We start from the raw sequence: 25,231 nt of genomic DNA on the forward strand, positions 1-25,231 counted from the left end.
CGGAGGAGACCACTGCCTTTGGGGGCCAGCCAGGAAAGTTTGGACTCTAATTTTCTAGAAAATGAAGATTAATGAAAAAAAGGAAGGTAGATTAAGAGGCAAGAGAGTACATTGTAGGGGATAATAAAACTCTCATTATCTAACTGCCTGAGAACTACCTCTTGAAGATAAACACACTTTCTGCTGCCATTAGCTGATTTCATAGTAATCCCAAGTACTTTATTATCTCATACCCTGCTAACTGGGATGTAAGGAAGAGGTCGCCATCCACCCTGATTTTCAAGCTGGGAACTAGGGTTTGTGACAACTGTGGATTAGTGGCAGGACCCAGGGAGTTAGAAAGACAACTGAAGCCTAAGATCCAAGTTCTAAAGGACAAAGCCGGAAGCCTCATCCTTATCACCACGGTGCCACCAGCTTGGTTGAGAACAGCCAGTGCCTTTTGTCAGATACGTGTCCATCCAGCAGCCTTTCACTCTCTCTCCACCCCCATTCAACATGACCTTGGATTTCACTCATCCAGAGCAAGCAAAGCCACAGATTAGATTAAAAAGAAAGGAAGGAAGTTACTCCTTAGCTTTACTAGTAGAGCATCGAAGGGCTCAGGATCTGGTGATTTCCTGGGAAATGAAGGGACTTTTAGAGTAAACTCAGACTTTAAAGGATCTTTGCCTTCCACACCAACTTGAGACTCCTTACCCTGCATGGATGGGCTCCCATATATTCCTGAAGCAACTGCTCACGATGCACGCTGACAAACTAGTCTCAAGTCTCAGAACTGGAACAGGAAATATAAGTATTCAGCACAGACAGCTCAACAATTATGAAGCTCACTCTGGTGGCTGAGAAGATAGGTTATACTCTTCCCTTAGTCCTCTCTACAAACAATACCTATGAGTCTCCTCCTATGAGTTGGGCAACAACACAAAATAATATTTAATGTAAACTGTAATTAAAAAATAAAATTTAAGGACATATAAAAATAAAAATATTAAACTATAAAAAACATCATAAAGTTGGGCAAGAAAAAGGAACCAGACAGGTTCTTACTGTGCCAAGAAACACCAAACTGGTCCTTGTATCTCCCTCTAATGCCCAGGGTATTTTGCTCTCGTCAGTCTTCTCCCCAGAGGTCTCTCCCTCGATGTTTAGAATTGGGGCTTGGAAGGAATAATAATTAACAAACTGGCAGAGTAAACAGCCAGGTCCTGATGAAGAAGCTAATCCTGGAGATGCAGTGCTTCACTGGCCTGCCTCTACAAAAAAAAAAAAAAAAAAAAAGTTCCAGGAACTAAAAAGATTCATATTTTAACAGAGTGTGTACAGAGTAGACCACTGATCTCAAAGTAGGCTCATACGTTTACACCCTTGCCATGGCCTGATTAGGCGAGATACACTTCTTTCCCCCTTGACTTTCAGTTCAGCCAAGCGATTTGCTATGGGATGCTAGCAGACATGATGTAAACAGAAGCTTGAAATGTGTTTGCATAACAAGGCCTGTCTGCTTGTACCTTGGCCAAGACCACGAGAAGAGCATGCTCTGGACAACCAGCTGGTTAGAGGAGAGAGACATGTGCAGCCAACCTGGAACCCACAGCCTGGCCAAGCCCGGCCAAGCCTACTTGAGCAGCCAACCCACAGCCAATCTATACAAGCCTGAGCAAATAAATGTTGTTTTAAGCCACTGGGTTGGAGTGGGTTCTATGTAGCATCATTGAAGGGTAAGATGGCAAGATGGCAGAAATATGGGAAAGGATTATTCAAACCACACAGATATAAACCCATTCAGATTCATCCAGTAACACTTTCCCCATCAATTTCCACAGAATGTTTTCAAAGACATCTGAGTAGCCCTCTTCTTAACCCTCAGGCATGGTCTCCTGGGAAGAGGTGAGGACAGCCCTTATCAAAGGTGAGCAGAAAACAACTGCAGGTTGAAAGCACAGACACCAGCAGAGAAACCCTAAGAGGGCTTGCAAGGTCAAAAGAAGGGAACAACTTGCAACAGCATCCACCTTTCTTAAAACCTTTAGCCCCTAGCACATGCCACATTTCGATTTTCCTCATCTGAAAAGTGAAAAAAAAAATAATAGAATTTATTTTTTAAAAACAGAATTGGAATTGGAGAAAGATTTTAGTGTTGGCGTCCATAGGAAAAAAGCAGAAGAGAAAGTTCCGGGTTCCGCACAGTGGCGCTCCGGGAGGATCTCTTTGCAGAAACCACAACCCCGACTACAGCAGCAGGAGAGGCCGGGCAGCGGGAGAGGCGAGGCGGAAGTCCTTCAGTTCACTGCTGTGGTCCCTCCTGTGCTAACAGGCACTATGTACACTGATGACTTTTCAAATAGCTAACTATTTGCTCTCTCTGTTCCCTAACTGGAACGGATCTGAGCCCTCTCTCTTTGGCAATTTACTGAGCAAAGTGTACATCGTGCCATGAAAGGTCAAACGACTTGGATTCATAGCCTGGGGCTGCAGCATCACTCAGGACGGTTGATGCCACTTAAACGATGAAAAACATTCACAACTTTGGTGGTGCTTACTCCATACCTGACTATTCTAAAATGTGAGTCAGGTCTTTGTTCAGTTTCCTGCACAAAAAATCTCTCAACAAAGGAGAAGCTGAGGAAATAATATATTATCATCATAACCAGAAGGAAAGAAAAGAAAGCCCAGGAACATCACAACCCACCACTGAGATTGCGGCACAACCTCTGGCTTCATGAGAAACAGTCTGTTAACCCCCAGAGCAGAATGAGCTGCCGAAATGGTACATGGAGAACCTTATGTAACAAGGCTGACCCCACTTTTCAAGAGAGGGTTTAGACCAGCCGTGGGCAAACTACGGCCCGCGGGCCAGATCTGGCCCGTTTGAAATGAATAAAACTAAAAAAAAAAAAAAGACCGTACCCTTTTATGTAATGATGTTTACTTTGAATGTATATTAGTTCACACAAGCACTCCATCCATGCTTTTGTTCCAGCCCTCCGGTCCAGTTTAAGAACCCATTGTGGCCCTCGAGTCAAAAAGTTTGCCCACCCCTGGTTTAGACACACAACTGAATGGCAAGCCAGGCCTTCCAAAGTTTACCCCCATGAAAGGGTAGCTCGGTGCTCCATTTTCATGTGAAGTGGATTTCTGCCAAGATGTGCAGCCTGGCTAATATGAGAGGGGGCCTCAAAAACAAGCCTAGGATTCCACAGTCTCTGGATCACAGTCTCTCATGCATCAAGTCAGACAGATCCAATCAAAGCACGAAATTCAATTCTGAACCCCAAACCTGGTGCTGCTGACCCTCTACAGACGGCACAGAGTTTCGATCCACTCAGCAAAAAGGGAACATAAGGAAACATGGACTTTGAAGCAGAGTATGGAAAATGGTGTCCTTTCACAAGTCTTGCCAAATATGCAGACTATCAGTGTCTAACCCTGGAGACATACAGAAAAAAATTCCAATTAAGAAATCACTGGCTTAGGAGTTTCTGAAATCTAACCATGGCTCTGCACACCTATTCGACAATCTTGCCATGGGAAGTTTCCTGTGGTTGTTTTATTTAACACATCACTTTATACTGCATTTAACAAAAGCAGAAAGGCAAAGTGGAATATTAAATGGAGTTTAATATGTGCTGAGTCAAAAATGGAAAAATTCCAAGTGAAAGCAAACACCTCAGGGATCAACATCACCTCCATGGGTTCAAACACACACAGCTCCAATAGCTCCCTCTCCCATTTCTCCAAAACCGAACCAGAACCCCAGGCCCCCAAGAGTCACTAATCAGCTCCACGACCTTACCTTCAGCAAAGCACACAACAGCCATATTTGAAAAAAAAAAAAGGAAGTTTTACCTATTTAAACCAGCATAGTAAAATTAAGGCACCTTTGTATAGTCCTTACTTTCAAAATATTTTGGGTCTCATTCCACTTATTTGTCCATTCCTTGGTCAATTCTTGAACCTAAAAGAAAAAATATACATATGTGATTGCTCCATAAAAATATATTGTGACTTTCTTATAGAAAGTTTCCAACTTTCATAGCTTTATGAAAGGATGTACTGTAATGTCTTAAATTGCAGGGCAATTTCTAGCCCTGAAAGAACCAGCACCAAATATAAATGAAATGGCTGATCTCATCCTACATTAAATGGGTTAATTTTTCCTGATTATAATTTAGGCCCTAAGAAATAATGACTGACTTTTCTTTCTCATTACATGTGTGATTAAATCGCCTGGGATGCTGCAGTTTTCTTTTTAGGAGATAATCTGCTTTTGTAGCTAATTAATAGGGCTTACAAATCTCATTCTATCTTTAAAGGGGGGGGGGGGCTCTTTAATTGACTCTTAGTAAAAGCAAAAAATCTTTTGATAAGAATCAGCTTCTTTCCAGTCTGCTGAAACTAGGGAAGAAAATGTACCCAGCTGTCCAACAAAGCAAGACTGGAAGTGGCTTCTCAAAGTTAATGAAAATATTCTGCTAGTTCCATAAAACTTTTAAAATAATCCTCATGAGTAAATCATTAAGAAGCAAACAATGATTCCTTATGAAAGGGGAGGAAAAAGAATGAATGAACAATGTGTTCTATGAAAAGGGGTATATCTAGGGCTGAAAGAGAGTGACTCCGAGAGGCAGAGCGGGGGGAACACGTGCTTTTAAAGTCTTTCCCCCTCTTTCCCCCAGCACTCCTGCCACCTCCCCACTGCCCACGGCAGACCGTCCCACTGGCACCTCCCGGTCTTCCCTCTGATAAGGTGCCTTACATGCATGTCTGCATTGCAACTGAGGAGAAATGGAGGCACTGGACTCACAGTTTATCCCAGAGGAAAACCAAAACATATCCCATGCATCTAAATTGAATTGGCCATTCCTTTTACTCCTCAATTTACTTCTAATATGGATGTACAACATCTAAGTTAAAATAATGTTTCTCCTTTTTAACTAGTAATGTCAAAGTCTCTCATCTTTTGATAAAAAAGAAAAGGAAGAAAAAAAGAAACCTGACAGAGCTTCTCTAACTTTGTTTTTGCTTGTTTTTAAGGATTTGGTAAGACTGTCCTATCTATCTGGAACTGGTTGTACCCTCCAATCCTTCATCACATGAGTGATGCCAACTGCACAGGCTCTGACAGCAGTAAATGCACATAGCTCTCAGGGCTTTTGTCTTGCAAAAGCTTTCAGAGAGGACATGTTCTCATGCCTTTTCTCCCTACAGAAGGGGAGAGATCGAGGTGCTGAATTTACTAATTTATAGTAATAAATTAACAGATTCTCACTAGTAATTTACCTGAGAAACACTAAGCATTCAACAATAAATGCTTCTATATTTCACCAACATATATGCCCTCCCTGAAGAAACATAAGCCAATCAATTATTTTCCAATTCAATCAAATAATTCCAGCTTTAAACAAATGGTCAGTATGCCTTGGGTTTATTTTACTATTGAATTTAAAGCAAATAATCTCAATTTATAAAATTAAGAAAAATGAAAACATATGATATCACCTCAACAATGTGATCAAGTAATAAAGATTTGTAGCCAAGTAGATGGCAAACAATTTTAAAAGGTCAGCAAAAAATAGGTGATAATTTAGAAAATGTTATGAAAGAGATAGGCAGTCATTTCTGTCACAGCATGTATAATGCATTCAAATTTAAAGGTATATTGGTTTCTATTAAGTTGCTAGGTATTCCTGAAAACTACTATTAAGAAAAAAATCTAAGATTATATCCAGACATTTCAAAGCACTCAAAATTAGAATATGAAGTACTAAATACAAAATTTCATGAGAAAAATAGGGATTAAAAAACTAATGATATTACTAGTGCTATCATCAAATTATTCATCATAATTACCCAGGGAAGTGTCAACAAGTTCCTAACAACAACCCAATTTATATTTTCAATCTTGTGTATTCTTGAAGGAGCTTCACCAAGAGAATCCAGTTTTCTTTCTCAGTCTGTTTTAAGCATTCAGAACAATAAACAAAATCCAATCCAAAGTATGTTCTTAATGCCCATTTCTCTTTTCAAACAGGGCTATTTGCCTGGCCAGTGTGGTTCACTGGTTGAGCATCAACCTATGAACCAAGAGGTCACGGTTCAATTCCCAGGCAGAGCACATGCCTGGGTTGCAGGCTCAATCCCCAGGAGAGGGCGTGCAGGAGGCAGCTGATCAATGATTCTCTCTCATCATTGATGTTTCTACCTCTCTCTCCCTCTCCCTTCCTCTCTGAATAAAAATATACTTTAAAAAATAATAAATAAATATAGATAGATAGATAGGTAGATAGATAGATAGATAGATAGATAGATAGATAGATAGATAGATAGATAGACAGACAGACAGACAGACAGACACACACCTGGCTTCAGCCTACAACAGCTCTGTGGATAACCTCTCTTCCAGTCGCTCACTGCCACTCTGTCCCTGCCTCAGACCTCACCTAGCTTAAGAGAAACTAAGCATCTACCTAGTGTATTTCACAGTTCCCCAAGTGCTGCATTTCCCTTTGAAAACAAAGTAAAAGAATGACAAAAAAAACGAAAGGGTGGACCTGATGTAGCTGTAGCTAAGCCAGGGGGACCACTGCTGTTTCAGGAATGCTGAGCAGGGCTGCTCTCCACCCAGGCCTCCTGTCTGCTCTGAAGGCCCGGAGGCCTGTTTCATCCCTACCGTCTGTGTGTGAATTTCAGTTGCACTTCATCATGTGCCTGACAGACCCCATTTAGTCAGTCAGAGAACATGGTGAGATACATAAAAAGTCAACTATCGTCCTTCTTTAAAATTGATCACAGCTGGGGTTGGGGAATGTTAAGTGTAATGAAGAAAGAAAATGAGTCTCAAATGGCAAGAACTAAAAAGCATGTCCTTAAAATAATAGTGAAAGTTATGATTTTAAAATAACAAGAAATCAAGGTATCACTTACTCTTGCTTCATTCTGCTGAAGTTTTTCCTCCATACTTAAGGCTGTGGGGGAATCTAAAAGGGCAATCTACGATTTAAAACATAAGAAAGCAGCAATTAGTAAACAGCAATAATCTAGAGGAAGGATACAGTAAATTACCAGAAACTGTCAAATAAGCTATTAAATAGCAGTAAAAAGTATTGTCCCAGACCCCCCAAAAAGTGTCAATCACACCACCAAGTCTTTACTGCATGGGCTACGTATCTCATAATATTCAAAACCATGGTAGCCTGGTAAACCTGCATCTGCAATACAAATCAGCAAAGTGAGAAACAGCCATACATGTGACATAACTAACATTTTCCCAAAATCAAGTATGACCTAAATACCTAAGACCTAAAAAAGTTGTTCACTTCGAATATGCACAAACTACAATAATTCAAACTATAAAAAGCTTAAGTCTTGCTCAGCCACAGGCTTCTGAAATCCAACCATGTTGGCACATGCAAAGAAAACACATTTATTTTCATTGCTGGGTGATATCCTATGTACGGAATGGCTACACCACAATCTATTTATCCACTTCCTCACCCATGTTGCTCAAAGGTATAAAGATGGATATGAGAACGAAAAACACCAAAATCAGGTTAGAACTGGGAGGAAGAAGCAGATAGAGAAGGGAGAGGCAAATGAAGCCAGGTGGGTTGGGTTGGGGTGGGGCACACAGGGGCTTTAACTACTGTAACTCATCTGATAGGTAGGACACGGTGCTTCCTCAGATACCATAAGAAAGAATAAAGGGGGTCTTGCTCCCTCCCCTTCCCACAGGCAACCACCTCCATCCAATTTGCTGTGTAAACTTGCAATTATTCTGGTCATATGCATGCATGTTTTTGCTGTTTATTTTGAAACATAAACACTATTCTGATTATTGCCTTTTTCACTCAACAATATATCTTGGGGGAAATTCAGTACAAATAAAACCACTTCATTCTTTTTAACAATTCCAATTCCACCACTGAGCGGAATTGTATGGATATTCTATAATTTATGTCAGTGCTCTACTATTAATGGAAATGCAGTTTTTTCTAATCTTCTGCTCTACCAGCAATGCTACAATGACTATCCCTACACTCACTGCCTACAGTATGCATGGCTGTATCAACAGAATAAATTCCTAAGGGGAAATTTGTGACTCATCTATATGTGCGATTTTTTTAATAGCCAAGCTGTCTTCCTCAGAGGCTGAATATTTTTTTCATTATTATTTACTTTTCAATTTCAATTTGAACAAATATAATTCCCATGAGGTGATCTTACTAGGCTCAGTTAAACATTCAGACTAACAAGACTACCATGGGCCACTCTTGGCATCTACGTACTCAGCAGAAGGCAGAGCAGCCAGCAGGGAAGGGCAAGGTATCATGTGCTCTCTGCAGTAGTCCCCACAGCTGTCCAGGAGTACTGTCTTTGGACCTCTTCAGGGTCGAGACATGTGTGGGGAACCAACATCTCTTGTAACAATGTCATAGGCATATCCTCCAGGGTCCCCACAAGGAACACACCTATTATAAGATTCACTGCTCTCAGGGCAACCCAAAGCTAAGGCTTCTCAGCAGCACATTTATAGCTTATATAGAGTTCATCCTAATCCAGATGCACTTCACCAAGCAGGGGGTATTTTTATCATTAGAGATGCTGCCTGGTTATACAGCTGGCATCCCACTTTTATCCAGTGTACAGAGAATAAAACCAGCAAGTTAACTCCAGATCAAATTCAGCCTTAGTGGAGGAAAAGAAGCTTTGCTAACACATTACTTCAATATATCACTGCACGTAACATGTCCATGTCGTCTTACACATAAATGATACTCAAGTATTTTTCATTGAAGAAATGCAAGTGGCAGATATTATAATTCAACTGCATCATTGTATACTGTTGACAATTTTTAAAACAATTAGTAAACCCTTTTATAACATGGTTCATTTTAAAGACTCCACTGTTAGAATGTTTCATCTGCAATTAAAGCTAAAACATTCCTACCACACCACCAACTCAGTAGATGATAACTGATTAAATATATGCACCATATATTTATGATCACCATAACTTTTGGAAAATTATTTTAAAGCACACATAAATAAAGACCTACCTAAGTCCTTTCTAAAAGAAATCTTTGGTAAAACTAAAATTTTTACAATTAACTTATTCTTTGCAAAGTGTCTTTTCTGAGGAAAAGTGTTCAGGATTAAATAATACTCATATTAAGTTTATGTGTTAAATCAAGAGTAATCCTACATCAAAACTTCAGCAATATCAACTCTACTAACGACATACACAAGAAACTCTTGCCTCCAATCCTCGCCAATATACTGTCCAATCAAGTGTTTTGATTTCTGACCATGTGAGGTGAAAAGGACATCTCCTTGTTTTTTAAGAACCTTGAGGTATAATTTACATGTAGTAAAATGCACAGCTTGATAACTATGTATCTATTTACATATACATATTTATTTCACTATTCTTAATATTTGCATTGCTATATTTCAAATTACATTGAGCATACTTCCAGATGTTTAGAGGCCATTTGTAACTTTTCCCCTATGAATTATGCTCATATTCTCCCATTCACTTTTCTGTTGGATCATAATCTTTCTAGTTTTTAATAGCACTTCTCATAAGAAAAGTAGTCTTTTGTTGCATGAGTTGGCAATCTTTTTCCTGGCTTGTACTGATTCCAGCAGATTTTCATTATGCAATGTAAACATGCTGTCTTCACTTATTTTTGTCTACATGAGCTCTCATAAAATGAGAAAGAGGAATACAAGTTCCCTGTGACAAATATGTATATGGCTCTGTCTCCTGCAATATCCTACAGTTTTTTTCTATTTGTTTCATTATTATTATTTTTTACTTTATTTTTCAATCAGTTTACATTCAATATTGTTTTGTATTAGCTGCAGGTATATAGCATAGTGGATAGACAATCATTTACTTTACAAAGTGTTACCCCCAATATTTCAAGTACCCACCTGGCACCATACATAGTTATTGCAATATTATTGACTATATTCCCTATGCTGGACTATACATCCCTATGACTATTTTGTAACTACCGATTTATAGTTTTAAATCTCTTCACCTTTTTCACCATCTCCCCAACACTCCTTCCTCTGGCAGCCATCAGTCTGTTCTTTCTGTGTGTTTCTATTTTGTTTGTTCATTTATTTTGCTCTTTAGATTCCACATATAAGTGAAATTACATGGGATTTGTCTTTCTCTGACTGACTTATTTCACTTAGCTTAACACTCTATAGGGCCATCCATGCTGTCGCAAATGATAAGATTTCATTCTTTTTTATGGCCGGGTAATATTCCATTGTATATATGTACCACATTTTTTATCCACTCATCTACTGATGGGCACTTGCATTGCTTCCATATCTTGGCTATTGGAAATAAGTCTGCAATAAATATAGGGGTGCATATATTTTTTCAAATTAGTGTTTCTGCTTTCTTTGGATATATAACCAGAAGTGAAACTGCTGGGCCATAAGGCAATTCCATTTTTAATTTTTTGATGAACCTTCATTCTATTTTCCATACTGGCTGAACTAGTTGGCATTCCCACCAATAGTGCACTAAGGTTTCCTTTTCCCCACCTCTTCGCCAATATTTGTTTATTGATTTACTGATGATTGCCATTCTAACAGGTGTGACTTGGTATCTCATTGTGGTTTTAATTTGCATTTCTCTGATAGTTTGAACATCTTTTCATATGTTTATTGGCAATTTCTATGTCTTCTCTTCAGAAGTGGCTATTTCCTATAGTTTTGTTTTTCTTTTATGAAAGCTGACATCATACTTGATTTTAATTATGAATTGCACTCTTTGTTGTGATAAAGTGCCTTTTTGAAGCTCATTTAATGCTGTTTTTACACTGTTTACTTATCCCTTGAATTAGCTGGTAGATATTTGCCCATCCTTACAAACATCATATAACTGAGCTTTCCTGTGTGACCATAAGAGTTATCTATCTTAATACTGATATTTCTATTATCTATCTACTATTTAAACCTTAATGCCCTAACCGGTTTGGCTCAGTGGATAGAGAGTCGGCTTGCGGACTCAAGGGTCCCAGGTTCGATTCCGGTCAAGGGCATGTACCTTGGTTGCGGGCACATCCCCAGTGGGGAGTGTGCAGGAGGCAGCTGATTGATGTTTCTCTCTCATCGATGTTTCTAGCTTTCTATCCCTCTCCCCTCCTCTCTGTAAAAAAATCAGTAAAATATATTTAAAAAAATAAATAAATAAATAAACCTTATTGATGTCTCCAGCTACAAAAATGAGGACTTCATCCTACTTTCATCTTCTCTCATTGTGTTTTTTTTTTATTTTTGACTTTTGTTCATTTCATTTCTATATTGTTTCATTTTCTTATTACCTCCAGATAAATTCAAGAGAAGAATTAAGAGACATTTTCTCTCTGCCAAATTCAAAGCACAAGTCTGAAAATATGCTTTAAATATAATAAAAGAGAACACTTGAAAATACAAAATATCCAAATGCTCAATTTCATGAATCTTCTGAGAAGTACAAACCAATATAATTCAGTGATACCACTATGCATCCATCAGAATGGTTACAGTGAAAATGGACAGTACCGAGTGTTCACAAGGACCTGCAGGAACTACACCTGGCACTTTCATATACTGATGGTGGAGTATAAATTGGCATCCACTAAAACTGGACATATGTACACTCAAAGGAAATGCATCTGCATGTTCACTAAAAAGTCCACAGCAGCATAATAGCACCAAAAAAGAAACTCCGCAAATGTCCATCAAAAATAGAACCTGTAAATGAGTTGGGAAACATTCATATGATAGAATACAATATAGAAATGAAAATAAATGGCTCTATAACTCCATGCACCAAAGTGGTGAATCTCACAAATACAACATTGAGTGAAGGAAGTAAGGTCAAGAATATATACTGCACAATTCCATATATGTAAAGAACAAAAATAGGCAAAACTAAAGACTAATCTATGCCTTTAGAAGTCAGGATATGGTTACCCTTAAAGGGAAGAGTGGATAATACCTAGAAAGGAACATTAAGGGGGACTTCTGGGGTGCTGATAATGTTCTGTTCCTTGATGTAGGTGCAGGTTAGATGGGTGATTTCATCCTGTAAAAATTCACTGATCTGTATACTTATATTTATGTAATTTTTGCACCCATCTAATACTTCAATAAAGAGTTCACATACATATATAAATGACTACATATATATTTATCTATATGTAGAAGTGAATCCAATATAAGTCAAAATATTTTGTTTTATTAAAACTGTGATTTTAAAACTCTATTCACATGGCATTTTGATTGTCAAATACATACAATTATTAAAAGAAATTGATTTTTATTGAACTGTACCAAAATAACCCTAGAAATTAAACTTTGATTTGAGTAACATTCTCAATGAACCATGACAGCATCTACTACACCAATAAAAGAGAAACATGCAAATTGGTGTCACTCCGCTATGCCCACCAGCCAATCAGAATGACTATGCAAATTAACCCAACAAAGATGGCGGTTAATTTGCATACACAGGCACAGAGCAAAGACTGAAGGCTCCGGCCGGAGTGAAGACTGAAGACTGAAGAGGCTTGGCCACAGCAGAGAAGCCAAGCCTCGAGGCTTGGACCAAAGGCCTGGGTCCTGGGTGCCGGAGGAAAACCGGTGCCGGCAGCCAGGGGAAGGAAGGCCTATTGTGCGAATCTTCGTGCAACGGGCCTCTAGTTCAGAATAAAAGAATGTGGAAATAGAGCAATGTCATCAGAAAAATGTAAACAGATTTTTAATGGGCACATAAGAACACCTGCTTATTTTATTAGGCATCACAAATTTAATTAATCTAGAATAAGCCTATATTATCTCACAACTTATAGAGCTTCATAATGTGATAAATTATTTTAAATTGGATTCCTGTTTTTATTTTAATGTATTAAGTTTATCAAGGAATTTTATCTTCAGTGTGTTATAAAATAGATTTAACTACCTTTTCCATTCTTACCCCAAAGACTACAGCAACAAAAATACTTCTTTAATTAAAGTAGTCTTTAGTCATGCAAAAATCAAAATAAAAGACCAAAAAATATAAGACATTCCCCAGGAAGAATTTGTAAAAATTTTAGTAAATTAGAGCTTTCCTGCCCACATGATAAGGCTTTCAAAAATTTCCTTTGTTTAATTTTAAAAGGCTAATCTTTCTTTTTCTTCACTCTCATAACTTAGTAAAATGTTAACTAAAGAAGTTGCACAAGAATTTCCCAAATACTTTCCTTCACATATAATTTGGGTGATCCCATAAAATCATACTTAAATGTTTACTTCAGATAAATAATGTTTTAAAAACACTGAAAAAGATCCCAATAACAAGGTGTATAAGTAAAAATAACTATTGAGTTCATGTCGTATGTTATATTGCTTGATAACAACACATACAGTTGGACTATTTGTTCTGACAACTTCCTTTCACACACAGGATAGCTCCCCATCAAAAAGTAAAATATATGTGGACATGTTTTTAAGTGTAGTGAGTAATTCCTGCACAACTGTTGTCCAGCATCTTATGGGAAAGAACTTCAGTTGTATTTCAGGTAACAGGAAACTCAGTAAGATTTTTATCCTGTCAATATCTTCATAGGTCAAACCACTAATGGGATGTCAAGGGCTTCCCGGGCCATATACAGTATTCCTAGATAGGAAGCTGCTCTAGAGAGAGCACTTGGCATTTAAAGAAAACTAATATTTAGTGACATGCTTGACATCTATTCATAGGTTAGGAAAATGGGAAGAAATGTATCTTTGTTTATTTCTAACTCCAATCTAATGCAAACATTTTGAAAAGCTATTTTTGATTTTAGGAGTGTTTGTTACAAGTGTCTAGACCAGCCGTGGGCAAACTACGGCCCGCGGGCCGGATCCGGCCCGTTTGAAATGAATAAAACTAAAAAAAAAAAAGACCGTACCCTTTTTGTTTACTTTGAATTTATATTAGTTCACACAAACACTCCATCCATGCTTTTGTTCCGGCCCTCCGGTCCAGTTTAAGAACCCATTGTGGCCCTCGAGTCAAAAAGTTTGCCCACCCCTGGTCTAGACCTATAAGAACCTAGTTCACACTATTCATCAAGAATGTAACTCCTGCTCTGGATGGTTTGGCTCAGTGGATAGAGCATCAGCCTGGGGACTGAAGGATAGAGCATCAGCTTGGGGACTGAAGGGTCCCGGGTTCAATTCAGTCAAGGGCACATGCCCAGGTTGCAGGCTCAATCCCAATGATTCTCTTTCATCATCGATGTTTCTATCTCTCTCTCCCTTCCTCTATGAAATACACAAACACACACACACACACACACACACACACACACTCTCTCTCTCTCTCTCTCTCTCTCTCTCTCTCTCTCTGACCTGGCCAGTGTGGCTCAGTGGTTGAGCATCAACCTATGAACCAGGAGGTCATGGTCAATTTCCAGCCAGGGTACATGCCTGGGTTGTGGGCTCAATCCCCAGTGTGGGGCGTGCAGGAGGCAGCCGATCGATGATTCTCTCTCATCATTGATGTTTCTATCTCTCTCTCTCCCTCTCCCCTCCTCTCTGAAATCAATAAAAATACATTTTTTAAATAAAAGAATGTAACTATGAATGTAAACTCTGCAGATTATAAGTAAATTCACTGTGAAAAACACAAAGGGACAAGGCCCCTTCCCTGGAATCCGCAAAGATGCTGAAGTGAGGCTGTTCCAACAATCAAACAAGGCCCCAGGAATATCGTCTCAGCCAGGCTACAGGTATGTCACACATGTCACTGTGTCACCATAACCACCTCTGCAAAGGACAGTACAGAACAAAAACTCAGAAAGGTGTTCAAACTAGTCTTTCATTCCTTCTGTTACAATACATTTTAAAGTCACAAAATGCACAAATAGAATTTTAAATATAACTCCAAGCACCTCAATTTCCTTCCACTAATGGAGATTATGCTGCTAATCCTACTGCATGCTAAATTTCCATCCATAATTGATAACGATTAGATAGTTAATCATTTCAGATTTAGTGGATAAAATCTTACTTACATAAGGAGCACAGAATAAATGTAAAGACAATGGAAGAGTGATGTGAAGGAGAGACTGGCTAACTCATTCAAGCTTTACTTAGCACTTATTTACTCAAATCAATACAATAAGTGAGATAATTATCTCATTAAGATCTAGAAATAGATGCCATTACTCAAAGAAAATTATCCATAAATCTCAGAAAAAGCCGACCTGATTTCCTTGAGCAAGCAGCGTGCAGCGTTTTCAGTCTGGCTATTTCAGCTCGCAGCTCACGGATGAGTTTGACGTTGGCATCTTCATTAATGGTAGGCTTGTTGATGATATTTTTGGCTCTATTTGCATAGCGAAGAGTACTTAGGGTTTCTCCATAATTGACATCAGCAGGTGAAATGGCTATGAAGAATGAATTCAAAAAATAATTTAGCCGGCACTCCGTGTTTCCTTTAACACAAAGTTGGTTTGTAATTTAAAAGTCAGATTAACCCCAGGTCATTAAATAAATATTCCCTGCCACAGTAATGAATATTAAAAATTATCTAAGATTTATAGGAAAAGCACTCACTATACTAAATTAAATGTCACTTGGCACTTCTTAAGTGTAGAATCAGCCACCGAACCAACTCTAAAATGAGATGTGAGGTCCTCCACTGTAGGTTAGGGAGCTTTCTCTTTTAAAAAATATTGGAAAAATGCCTGGCTAGCGTGGCTCGGTGCTTGAATGTTGACCTATGGACCAAAATGTCATGGTTCGATTCCTGGTCAGGGCACATGCTGGGGTTGCAGGCTTGATCCCCTGGTGGGGGGCAGCAGGTCAATGATTCTCTCTCATAGTTGATGTTTCTATCTCTCTCTCCCTCTCCATTCCTCTCTGAAACCAATAAAAAAATATTTTTAAAAATATATTGGATGAAGAGGAATTCAAGACTACAGTAGTGGCCCCTCTTCACTGGGGTGGGGGACATGTTCCAGCCTCCCAGTGGGTGCCTGAAAGCACTGGTAGTACCGAACCCTGGCCAACGCCTTCACCTCATCTGGAAATGTGGCGGCAGCTTTATGGGCAGACACAGCCTCTGCAGCCATTTTTATATTTTTCAGTCCAACCCTACTCCTGAGTCTGTGTAACCGTCCCTTACTTGCAGTAAATGGCTGGTGTCACCTGTCTCAGGGGACACCTTGCTCAAGTCCGTATACAGGCTCGGTGATTTCTGATGCAACATGTTGCCATCAGTGGAAACACATTCTCTGCTCATGTCTTCCAGCCACAACTGTATGCCTTTCCCATCCTAACTAAGCGCTTATCACACACTGCGGTCATAACTATGAAGTCTGAGGTGTGACAGCAGAAGTAGCATGAATTTCTTTGCTTTCTCCACAATTTCATGGATAGAAGATTCATTCTCACCATGGATACAACATCAGCATATGATTTTTTTTTTATTATTATGAAGCTGAGAAATTTCACTTTTCACTTAAAAGAAACCCTTTATGAAGTCTATCTGGCATATTCAAATTACCAGCCCTGGTACTCTTACACTTTGGGGCCAGCATCAGGTAAAATAAGGGTTACTTGAACCCAAGCACTGTGATACCAGGACAGTGGATATGATAACTCAGAGGGCTACTAAATGACATATATAGGGTGGAGATGCTAGACAAAGGCATGATCACATCTTGGGTGGGACTGAGCAAGATGGCAGAGATTTTGTCACTGCTACTCAGAATGGTACACAATTTAAAACTTATAAATTGTTCATTTCTGGGATTTTCCATTTAATATATTCAGACCAAAGTTGACCATGAGTAACTGAAAACGCAGAAAGCAATTAGGGGAGACTACTGTATTTGTACTTCTCAATATTAAGCAGAAGTTAAAATATTCTTTGAAGTTCTGGTCAAGTCTACCACCTATAAAAATCCAGAGCCTGAAATTTTTGAAAGAGTCAGTGTATCCGTTCATTCTTTTCCTCATAAAGCTGTGGTTAATTGCACCCTCCTCACCTCCACAAAATGTAGGGCTTAGGTGGCTACACAATGCATCTGGGGTGCACACCCCAGAGTAGATCCCCTGCCCAGTTAATACATGGCAGGCAGAGTCGGGGAGACACAGAGACAAGGGGAAGGGAAAAGGAGGTAGAAAGTAGGGGGAAAGTAGGGTTAGGAGGAAAACAGGGTTTAAGTTCTCCTCAAGAGTTATCTTCCCTTTGTATATTTTTCTCTGTTCTGTTTCTTTCAGTTAATTAGTGAAAACAGAAGTAAAGTATATTGCTGTTGTCATTATCATTTGTTGTATTTATTGGGTCTTTTCCCTCTCAATTCTCAATATTAAATTCCACATGTATGGCTTTACAATTTTTAAGTAAAAAGCAAAGGTCTAATAAATGGTAAAGATGTGGAGAATTTATCAATTGACCTGGGTTATTTTTACTTTACGTCCCTATAATGACTTTCTCCTATGAGTTAGCGAAGTAAAAGTTTATATCTTGTACTTTAAGCAGAGAAAAGCTGAGAATTATTCTGCGCGTATCCCAGCTTGCGTAACCATGAACATGGCAAGTTTATGGAGCCAGCAAGAGGGAGAAAGAGTAATATGGTACTACAGACTAGGTCACAGTTAGTGGTTTTCTGCATGATAGAAAAACTATTCATTTTTCAACATAAAAAGATGCTCTTTCCTAATGAGACTCTTTAAACTTAAATATCTAATTAATTCACATGAAACACTATGTTGAGGAAAAGAACTTAAATTCTTACTGGCAATCATGATAGTTTTAGAGTTTCCTCCGAGGCTATCTTTTAACAACCATGTCAAAACAGAATCCCTGTAAGGCACAAAAACTTGCTTCTTCTTTGCAGAAGGGTTGGCTGCATCCTGAGATAAATCAGCTGCAGGAGGCAAAAAAAAAAAAAAAAAAGAAAAGAAAGACAATTATTGAAGATTTTTCCTTCTGATTTGGCTTCAGAAAACTTTGAGGATATAGCCTCAGTTTACAACACAAACATAATTGCTTTGGGCTAACACAGGACCTCAAAGAATAAGAGGAGGCAGGAGACAGTGGAAACCTACCTAAGGCAGAAATGACATTGCCCAGGGTCACGAGGGACTTGTTAATGTTCCCCCCTTCCTTCAGTCTGACCCCCGTGGCACCAGTGGCATCGGCGCGCTCACTTCCAGCAAGATCGACCAAGTGGATCTTACTCACGGTTTCACACGGCATTTCAGAATCAAATTTTGCCTGCAGCAAAACAGAAAAGCAAAATTGAAGAAGCATAAACTTCTCTGATGTTGCTGATGATACAAATGCTAATTATTTTCCACTCCTATGATCTCTCAGCATAGGTTTTGGGGGTTTTTTTATTTGATTGTTCCATTGGCCTTCTCATAAAAATTCCAAAAGTAAACTGAATACCATATGTGACTCCTAAATCTTCTGAAGAACTATTCCATTATTCAAATCACTCAGTGTCTCTCAACAAAGGCATACTGAGTCTGACTGTAGTGGAATAGGAACCTAGACACTGAGGGGCACTCAACAAAGAAAAATATAAGTAAACAAATAATTAGTTTTGTTTTCATCTAGAATCTTCAACATTCCAAGCACAGTGGCTCTCCAAAATAGGAAAAATGTTGACAATTATGTAAGAGGTCATTTGGTCATTATTTGATGTTCAAATTTTGTTTCATAAATTATAACATGATCAACTGAAATACTGTATCCCCTGATTCTGAATTTTACCAAAATTTTACTTTCTGAAAGACTTTTAACTTACACTTGATAGTCTGAACCAAAATGCTAAAAAGAAATCACCACGTTTTGATGAAAACGTAAACCTCTTAGAAATTGGGAATGGCCAGATCCTACTCTGCATTAAGTAGAACGCAGGAGAAAAACCAGTGGAGTAAGTAAAAAGCAAAGGTCCAGCAAAAGGTAGATGTGGAGAATTCATCAATTGACCTAAGAGAATGTTTTCTTGTCTTTTTTGTTTTCTCTCTGAAAATACTACCTTTTTGTATCTGGTGTGTTCAATGGCTAATACAAGCCAAGACATCCCCAAACTCCTAACATTTTATTAAGCCCTGAAAGGACCCTACATTTTTGCATTCATCTATTCTACCAGCCTAGGTGTTAAAATATTTGCCTTCAATAATTTCCAAACATATTCAAAATGCCCTCTACCCCTTGATCAGAGTGAATTCTTACATTAATACTTTAAAATGTTCCTTGTCCTTTAATATCATTCTAATAACCATAATCAACATTGCGGGGTGACCTCTGTGAAGCGATAATGCACCCCAATGTGTTACTTACATTGGCCTCCAGCTGGTCTGACTAGGAATCCATTATCTCCTACAGAGCTTGCAACATGAAACTTTCGCTGAATTAAGCACAAAGCAAGACTTTTTGTGTCTTGAACAGGGCAGAAGCCTGCTAACTATTTTTTAAGAGTACACATCAGGCCATTTCAAATTTCTGTGACTGTAACCACCGAGAAACTCAGCACAGGGCACATGCTCAAGTCTAACTAACAGGAACGTGACAGTCACCTCTGCCTGCTGCTGCTCCTGTTCAACAAGGATGGGTCCTCAGCTGGTGCTAATCAGCAGGTAAGACCTCAGGGATACAGCCAGCCGGTCGGCGAATCTGCCTTACCTGAGTGAACTTGATGGTGAAGATGGCATGAGACCTGCTACTGACGTCGTTCATCCCAGTCGCTGCGGTGGTACGATTGATATTTCCTGCATCCATAAGTTCTTCTACATCACCATAATTCTGTACTAAATGTTTGGATAAATCTGAAAAAAAAGGGGTGAAGCAATCTTCCTAATATATAGCAAATGGAATAGGAAATCCACCTCTATAAAGTAAAACACAACTGGACAAATCAGTTGTTGGCAGATCTTACTTGTTCCTATAGAGGGGTAGTTTATAACACATTCAGGAGCTGAGCCTCCCGGGATCAAGTCCCAGCTCTGCTGCTTGTGAGTAGACTTACATGGTTATGGCCAAGTCACATAGCCCACCATGACTCAGTCATCTGGTCTGAATAATGCATGCCTAACACAGGGATAAATGTTTGCTATTATCATCAGCCTCATTAGCATCAGTCATGGCACCCAGAAGAGAAATGTAAACACTAAATTCAGGCAAAACCAAAAAGTATTCTTTTAAATCCTCTTTAAAAACTTCTTATTCATTTTCTTGGAAACATTCATATAATTCCAAAGTCAAATGCTACAAAAGGTACACTGTGTAAAGGGTGTCCTTCTACCCCTATCCTATAACCCATCACTCATGTCCCCTTCTGTCAGTCAACCCAATGTTATCAGTTCCTCCATACCCTTCTAGAAGTAACCCATACACATACAAGCATTTACATATTTTAAAAACATATTTTCCCTTTCACACAAATGGCAGCATACCAAAAACATAGTTCTGCATCCTGCTTTTTTCTATGTAATAATATAATGAAGAATATTCTGTACCAGTTAAGGTGATGCCTCATTCTTTTTTTCTTTTATTTAAATTCTTTATTGTTGAAAGTATTACATATGTCTCCTTTTTCCCCCATTGACCTCTCCCCGGCCACTCCCAGCCCCAGTACATGCCCTCGCCCTACCTCCTACTCTCTGTGTCCATTGGTTATGCTTACATGAATGCATATGAGTCCTTTGGTTGATCTCTTACCCCTTCCTCCACCCTCACCTGCCTTCTTCTGAGGTTTGATGGTCTGTTCAATGTTTCTATGTTTCTGGATCTATTTTTGCTCATCATTTTTATAGCTTCGAGAGTATTTGACTGTATGTATATGCCATAACCAATTGAACCAGCTGCTTATTGAGATTACAGAGGTTGTTCACATTTTGTTTCCAATTATAAATAATACTGCTACAAATAATTTTGTACACAGGTCTTTTCAAGTATGTGAAAATATTTCTGCAGAATAAATTCTTAAGAGGTGAAATTGCTTGATCAAAGCACATTTGAAATTTTGATAGATACTGCAAAAATTGTTCTCCACAGAAGGCAATTTACACCTGGCAGTAGTGTTGCACAAAACTGTGTCTCCCATCACTGTCATATCAGGCTTCCTTACATCTGCCAAAGACAGGTAACAAATGTAATCTTGAAGAATTTTTATTTTGCTTTTCTCTATGAATGAGGCTGAGCATTCTTTCCCCTACTTAAAAATCATCTGTATTTCTATTTCTGTGAACAGGCTATTCACACCCTTCATTCATGTTTCCACTTGGTTGTTGGACCTGTCCTTGTTGATTTATAGGAGCTCTTTACATAGTAGAAAAATTAGTCCTTTGTCAGAAACTTGAATTGAAAATATTTTCCCCATTTTGGAATTTTCTTTTTACTTTGTTTATGGTATTTCTGCCAACTATAAAATTTTATTTTTTTATCACTTCAAATTTAACACATTTACTTCATGGTTTCTGGGTTCTAAGTAAAAATTCTTTAAAGCCTTCCCTTCTCCAAATTTCTGGAAATAATTGACTTAATAATCCATACTCCCCCAAAGTTTGAATAGAAAATTTATTAGAAACTAAATCCCCATGTGTACCTACATAAAATTCTGGATGTTTTGCCTTGTTTGATTATTCTGTCTCTTCACAAACCAGCTTTATAATATGTTTTAACATCTGATAACACATTAAAGACAAAATCTGAAGCACAAAGAGGCTAAATCTATTAACAATAGTAGCTATTTCACACTCCACAAAACAAATACATAATCACACACCTTACTTTGGGCGTAAAAGGCAAAAGTTCAATAGGAAATTTAATAAAATGCAGATGGGGTCCTATTGGTGCACATGATATCTGCAGATAAAACTAATAACCATAACAGGAACATCTTCAAACCCATGACCAGTTCTCAGCCTTGCCTCCAAAAAGACACACATGAAAGATGACAGCCACACTAAAGCACATCCCTGTGTGTGACTCCCACAGGCCAGCCATCACTCAGCTACCTCACTCAGAATAAGTTAAAGCCTTTTTTTAATAAGAAAAGCATTAAATCCAACCTATTTTTTAAAGAATTTTTTAAATAAATAGCAAGGGCCATCCCCTTACCCAGCTATACTGGTGACATTCCTCACAACTGACCGTGACCCCTATCAGAACACCAATGCTGAGAACCTCAGCACAGGAAACTCTGTAAATGACCTTCTCAAAAGGCAAGATGTCTCAGAATCTCCTTATGGTCATGCTGCATTGGTGTCAGTAAAAATATACTGCCAAAATGCAATGCCATTCAAAAAGACAGGTGATAGGGCTGCTCATCTTGCCTAAGAACATTGGAAAACAATTTCCAGAGAGTTTTTTTTTTAATATATTTTATTGTTTTTTCACAGAGAGAAAGGGAGAGGGATAGAGAGTTAGAAACATCGATGAGAGAGAAACATCGATCAGCTGCCTCCTGCACACCCCCTATTGAGGATGTGCCTGCAACCAAGATACATGCCCTTGACCGGAATCGAACCTGGGACCCTTGAGTCCGCAGGCCGACGCTCTATCCACTGAGCCAAACCGGTTAGGGCCAGAGAGTTCTTAAAGCCAGAGGAAATCTATTGGCAAGCCCCAGAAATCCAGGAAATGCCCAGTGAAATACAAATTCATTAAATAAACATTGTATAGTAACAGCATGGCATTTTTACTATAAAAAACTGCCAAAAATAAATAAAATTTTTATATCTCACCATTATCCTACTTTTTTCTTTGAAACTATTATTTTTGAACAAATTCCCAATAAGAATAGGGCTGTGAAATATTCATTCTTACCCTCAACATAAGGTCCTTCTTTTGGATGCTCCCGGACTCTTAAATTGAAGGTTTTGGATGACTTCCGCCTAAGTAGATCTCGCACACGTTCATTATAAATCTCTAAGTAGCTAAAAATTTTAAATAGAACTGAATTCAGAAAAATTATTTCAGATATTTATAGTAACAGTAATAGCAGCAACATGCACTTATGGGTGCTAACGATGCATCTGGTAATACATTAAGTGTAATATGTCATTTAATCACAACAACAACCCAGAGGTAAGTGGTACAATTATCCTCATTTTATAGGTTAGGCAATGGAGGTTTACAGTGATTCAGACAACTTGTCCAAGGCCATAGAGCTACTGAGAGGTCAAGCAGCGAGAACTCTAGACTGCTACGTCTGTTCTCAAAACCACCAAAGAGACTGGCTCTTAGAAAAGTTTAATTTCAAGGAGGAAAAAACACCTCAATCATGCAGACTTATTTAAAGAGTACATTTATAGTGAACCTACCAACATAAAGAAAAACACAAACCATATTCAGCTAAAAGAATAAGGGAAGTGAACTGGGTATACACTTAAAACTCAAAAGCTCACCCCATTTGAGCAAAACACCCAAAAATGAGTGTTTCTGACCAATCTGGGTTATTTCTACCAGCCTCCCACATCCTAAAACAAATTGTACTCAAGAAAGTCACTGAAAGTAAACGAGTTTTAAGGTTGATGTCCTACTACCATGGTTCAGGAGAGGGTAGAGGCAGTCTCCCTTCAGAACCCAGAGGTGTTATCCATTCCTGATGCCTAAAGGCAAGGAGAGCCAAGCTCCCACGCACTCAGGCCACGGGCCCTACCTGACTTCAGTTCGAAAAGACGCTTCATCCCATCTGGTGGTTTCACTTATCCGACTGAAGAGCCCTTCACATATCCGAGGGATTAAGCCAGAATCGCCCTGCAGTGGGAAAGAGGAAGGGCAACAGCTGTCACTTGAAACAAAAGCAACCGATGACTGAATATGTGTAGACTGTTGGAGGGGACTCAGACTCAAGGGTCCGCATGCCACCCCGAAGCCTACCACCCGGTGCCCAAGTCACACCATTTCCCCCCAGAACTGCTTCCTCCTCTCTGAAATAAGAGAACTGAGCTTTCTAATTTCTACGCACTGAGATTACGGTAATATGTGGTTAGCAGCTGTTAATCAGTTAAATCAAGGCATGCAAACAAACATAAGAAAACAAGAGGGTCTACAGCTACAGAATAAATGTTAAAAATCGGATCTATAACCAAGGAAGTTGAAATTCTTTTGATGCACTAATCCCTACACGGGCCTTCCGAGACAGGAAGAGCTTAATACAGTGTATTACTTATTCAATGAGGGCATGATCAATAACTTTCATGTTCAGTTAGCATTAACAAGCTGATGAACATCAGGCCGATATGAAAGATGAGGCAAAATGTTGTTAGAAAACGAAACTTCAGAGCCTCAATGTTTTCTTCCAAAGTCCATCCCCATCTTCCCTCAATCCCCCACCCCCCAAAACACAAAAAAACAAAAGAGATCATAGCTGTAAGAGATTTTTTTTCTTTATACCATTAAATCAGTACCAATTCTTATCAAGAAAAAAATAAAACTTTTACCATATTGTAAGTTCTTACTTTACAAAATAAATTTTAAAAAATACACAAATAGTACTCAACTGTAAGGTCAGAGCAAATAGTTGTAATTTGTGAGCACTTTATAAATGTCTCACTTACAGAAAATAGCTCCAGGGAAATTTAACTTTTAGATGAGGTTTCTTCCAAAGGCACAGTAGGAGAGCAGGAAGAGGAAATTAATGATAGAAAGCAAATGCATCTGTTTGTTCCTCCCTATTTATTCTTCCCTGCTTTTCAGCACTGGGGACTCTCCTCACAGCATCATCTACTAATCTTGTCAAGGAAAAGCCTGGAGTCAGAAGCCAAGACACATGTACTGAAATACTGTCATAGGGAGTGACCCAGACTCCTGACTATACTGCTACTTCCTTGCACCACCCAACCATTAGTCCTAAAGGCACCACTGTGCCGCCAGCAGGAGCCTGGGGTCCTCTGCCAGTATCTCCATCTAGAACAGGCCACAGGCCTGAGAGTCAGTGAACAGTTTTCACCAGGACATAAAAAAAGGAAAACATGGCACTACTAGATCTGGAGAAAACACAGACAAGATCAAGTTCCTGCAATAATGCCTAGTTGTTTTTACTCCTCCATATTTTGGGGCAAATATAACTCTAATGTTTGTTAATTTATATAGCATAACTACTAAACTCTACATACTGTGTTTATAACCATATACACTCTATATAAACTATATAATTCTAATCCTTTTTATGTATTTGTTTGATTTATATAGTACCTTTATACCAAAGAGTTAGATTTTTTTTTT

General features: G+C 38.7%; 1 protein-coding gene across 1 annotated transcript in view; it reads right to left on the bottom strand.

Moving 5' to 3' along the window:
- Positions 1–25,231, bottom strand: part of KIF16B (kinesin family member 16B) — a 276,668-nt gene that overhangs the window by 209,983 nt on the left and 41,454 nt on the right. The window contains 9 exon segments of the mRNA XM_006087971.3: positions 3,899–3,958; positions 6,928–6,993; positions 15,246–15,269; positions 15,271–15,428; positions 17,787–17,918; positions 18,100–18,268; positions 19,685–19,827; positions 22,829–22,938; positions 23,664–23,761. Of these exon segments, the coding sequence (XP_006088033.1) occupies positions 3,899–3,958; positions 6,928–6,993; positions 15,246–15,269; positions 15,271–15,428; positions 17,787–17,918; positions 18,100–18,268; positions 19,685–19,827; positions 22,829–22,938; positions 23,664–23,761 (960 nt within the window).

This window comes from Myotis lucifugus, unplaced genomic scaffold (assembly GCF_000147115.1).
Source record: "Myotis lucifugus unplaced genomic scaffold, Myoluc2.0 scaffold_42, whole genome shotgun sequence".
NCBI classification, from domain to species: domain Eukaryota; kingdom Metazoa; phylum Chordata; class Mammalia; order Chiroptera; family Vespertilionidae; genus Myotis; species Myotis lucifugus.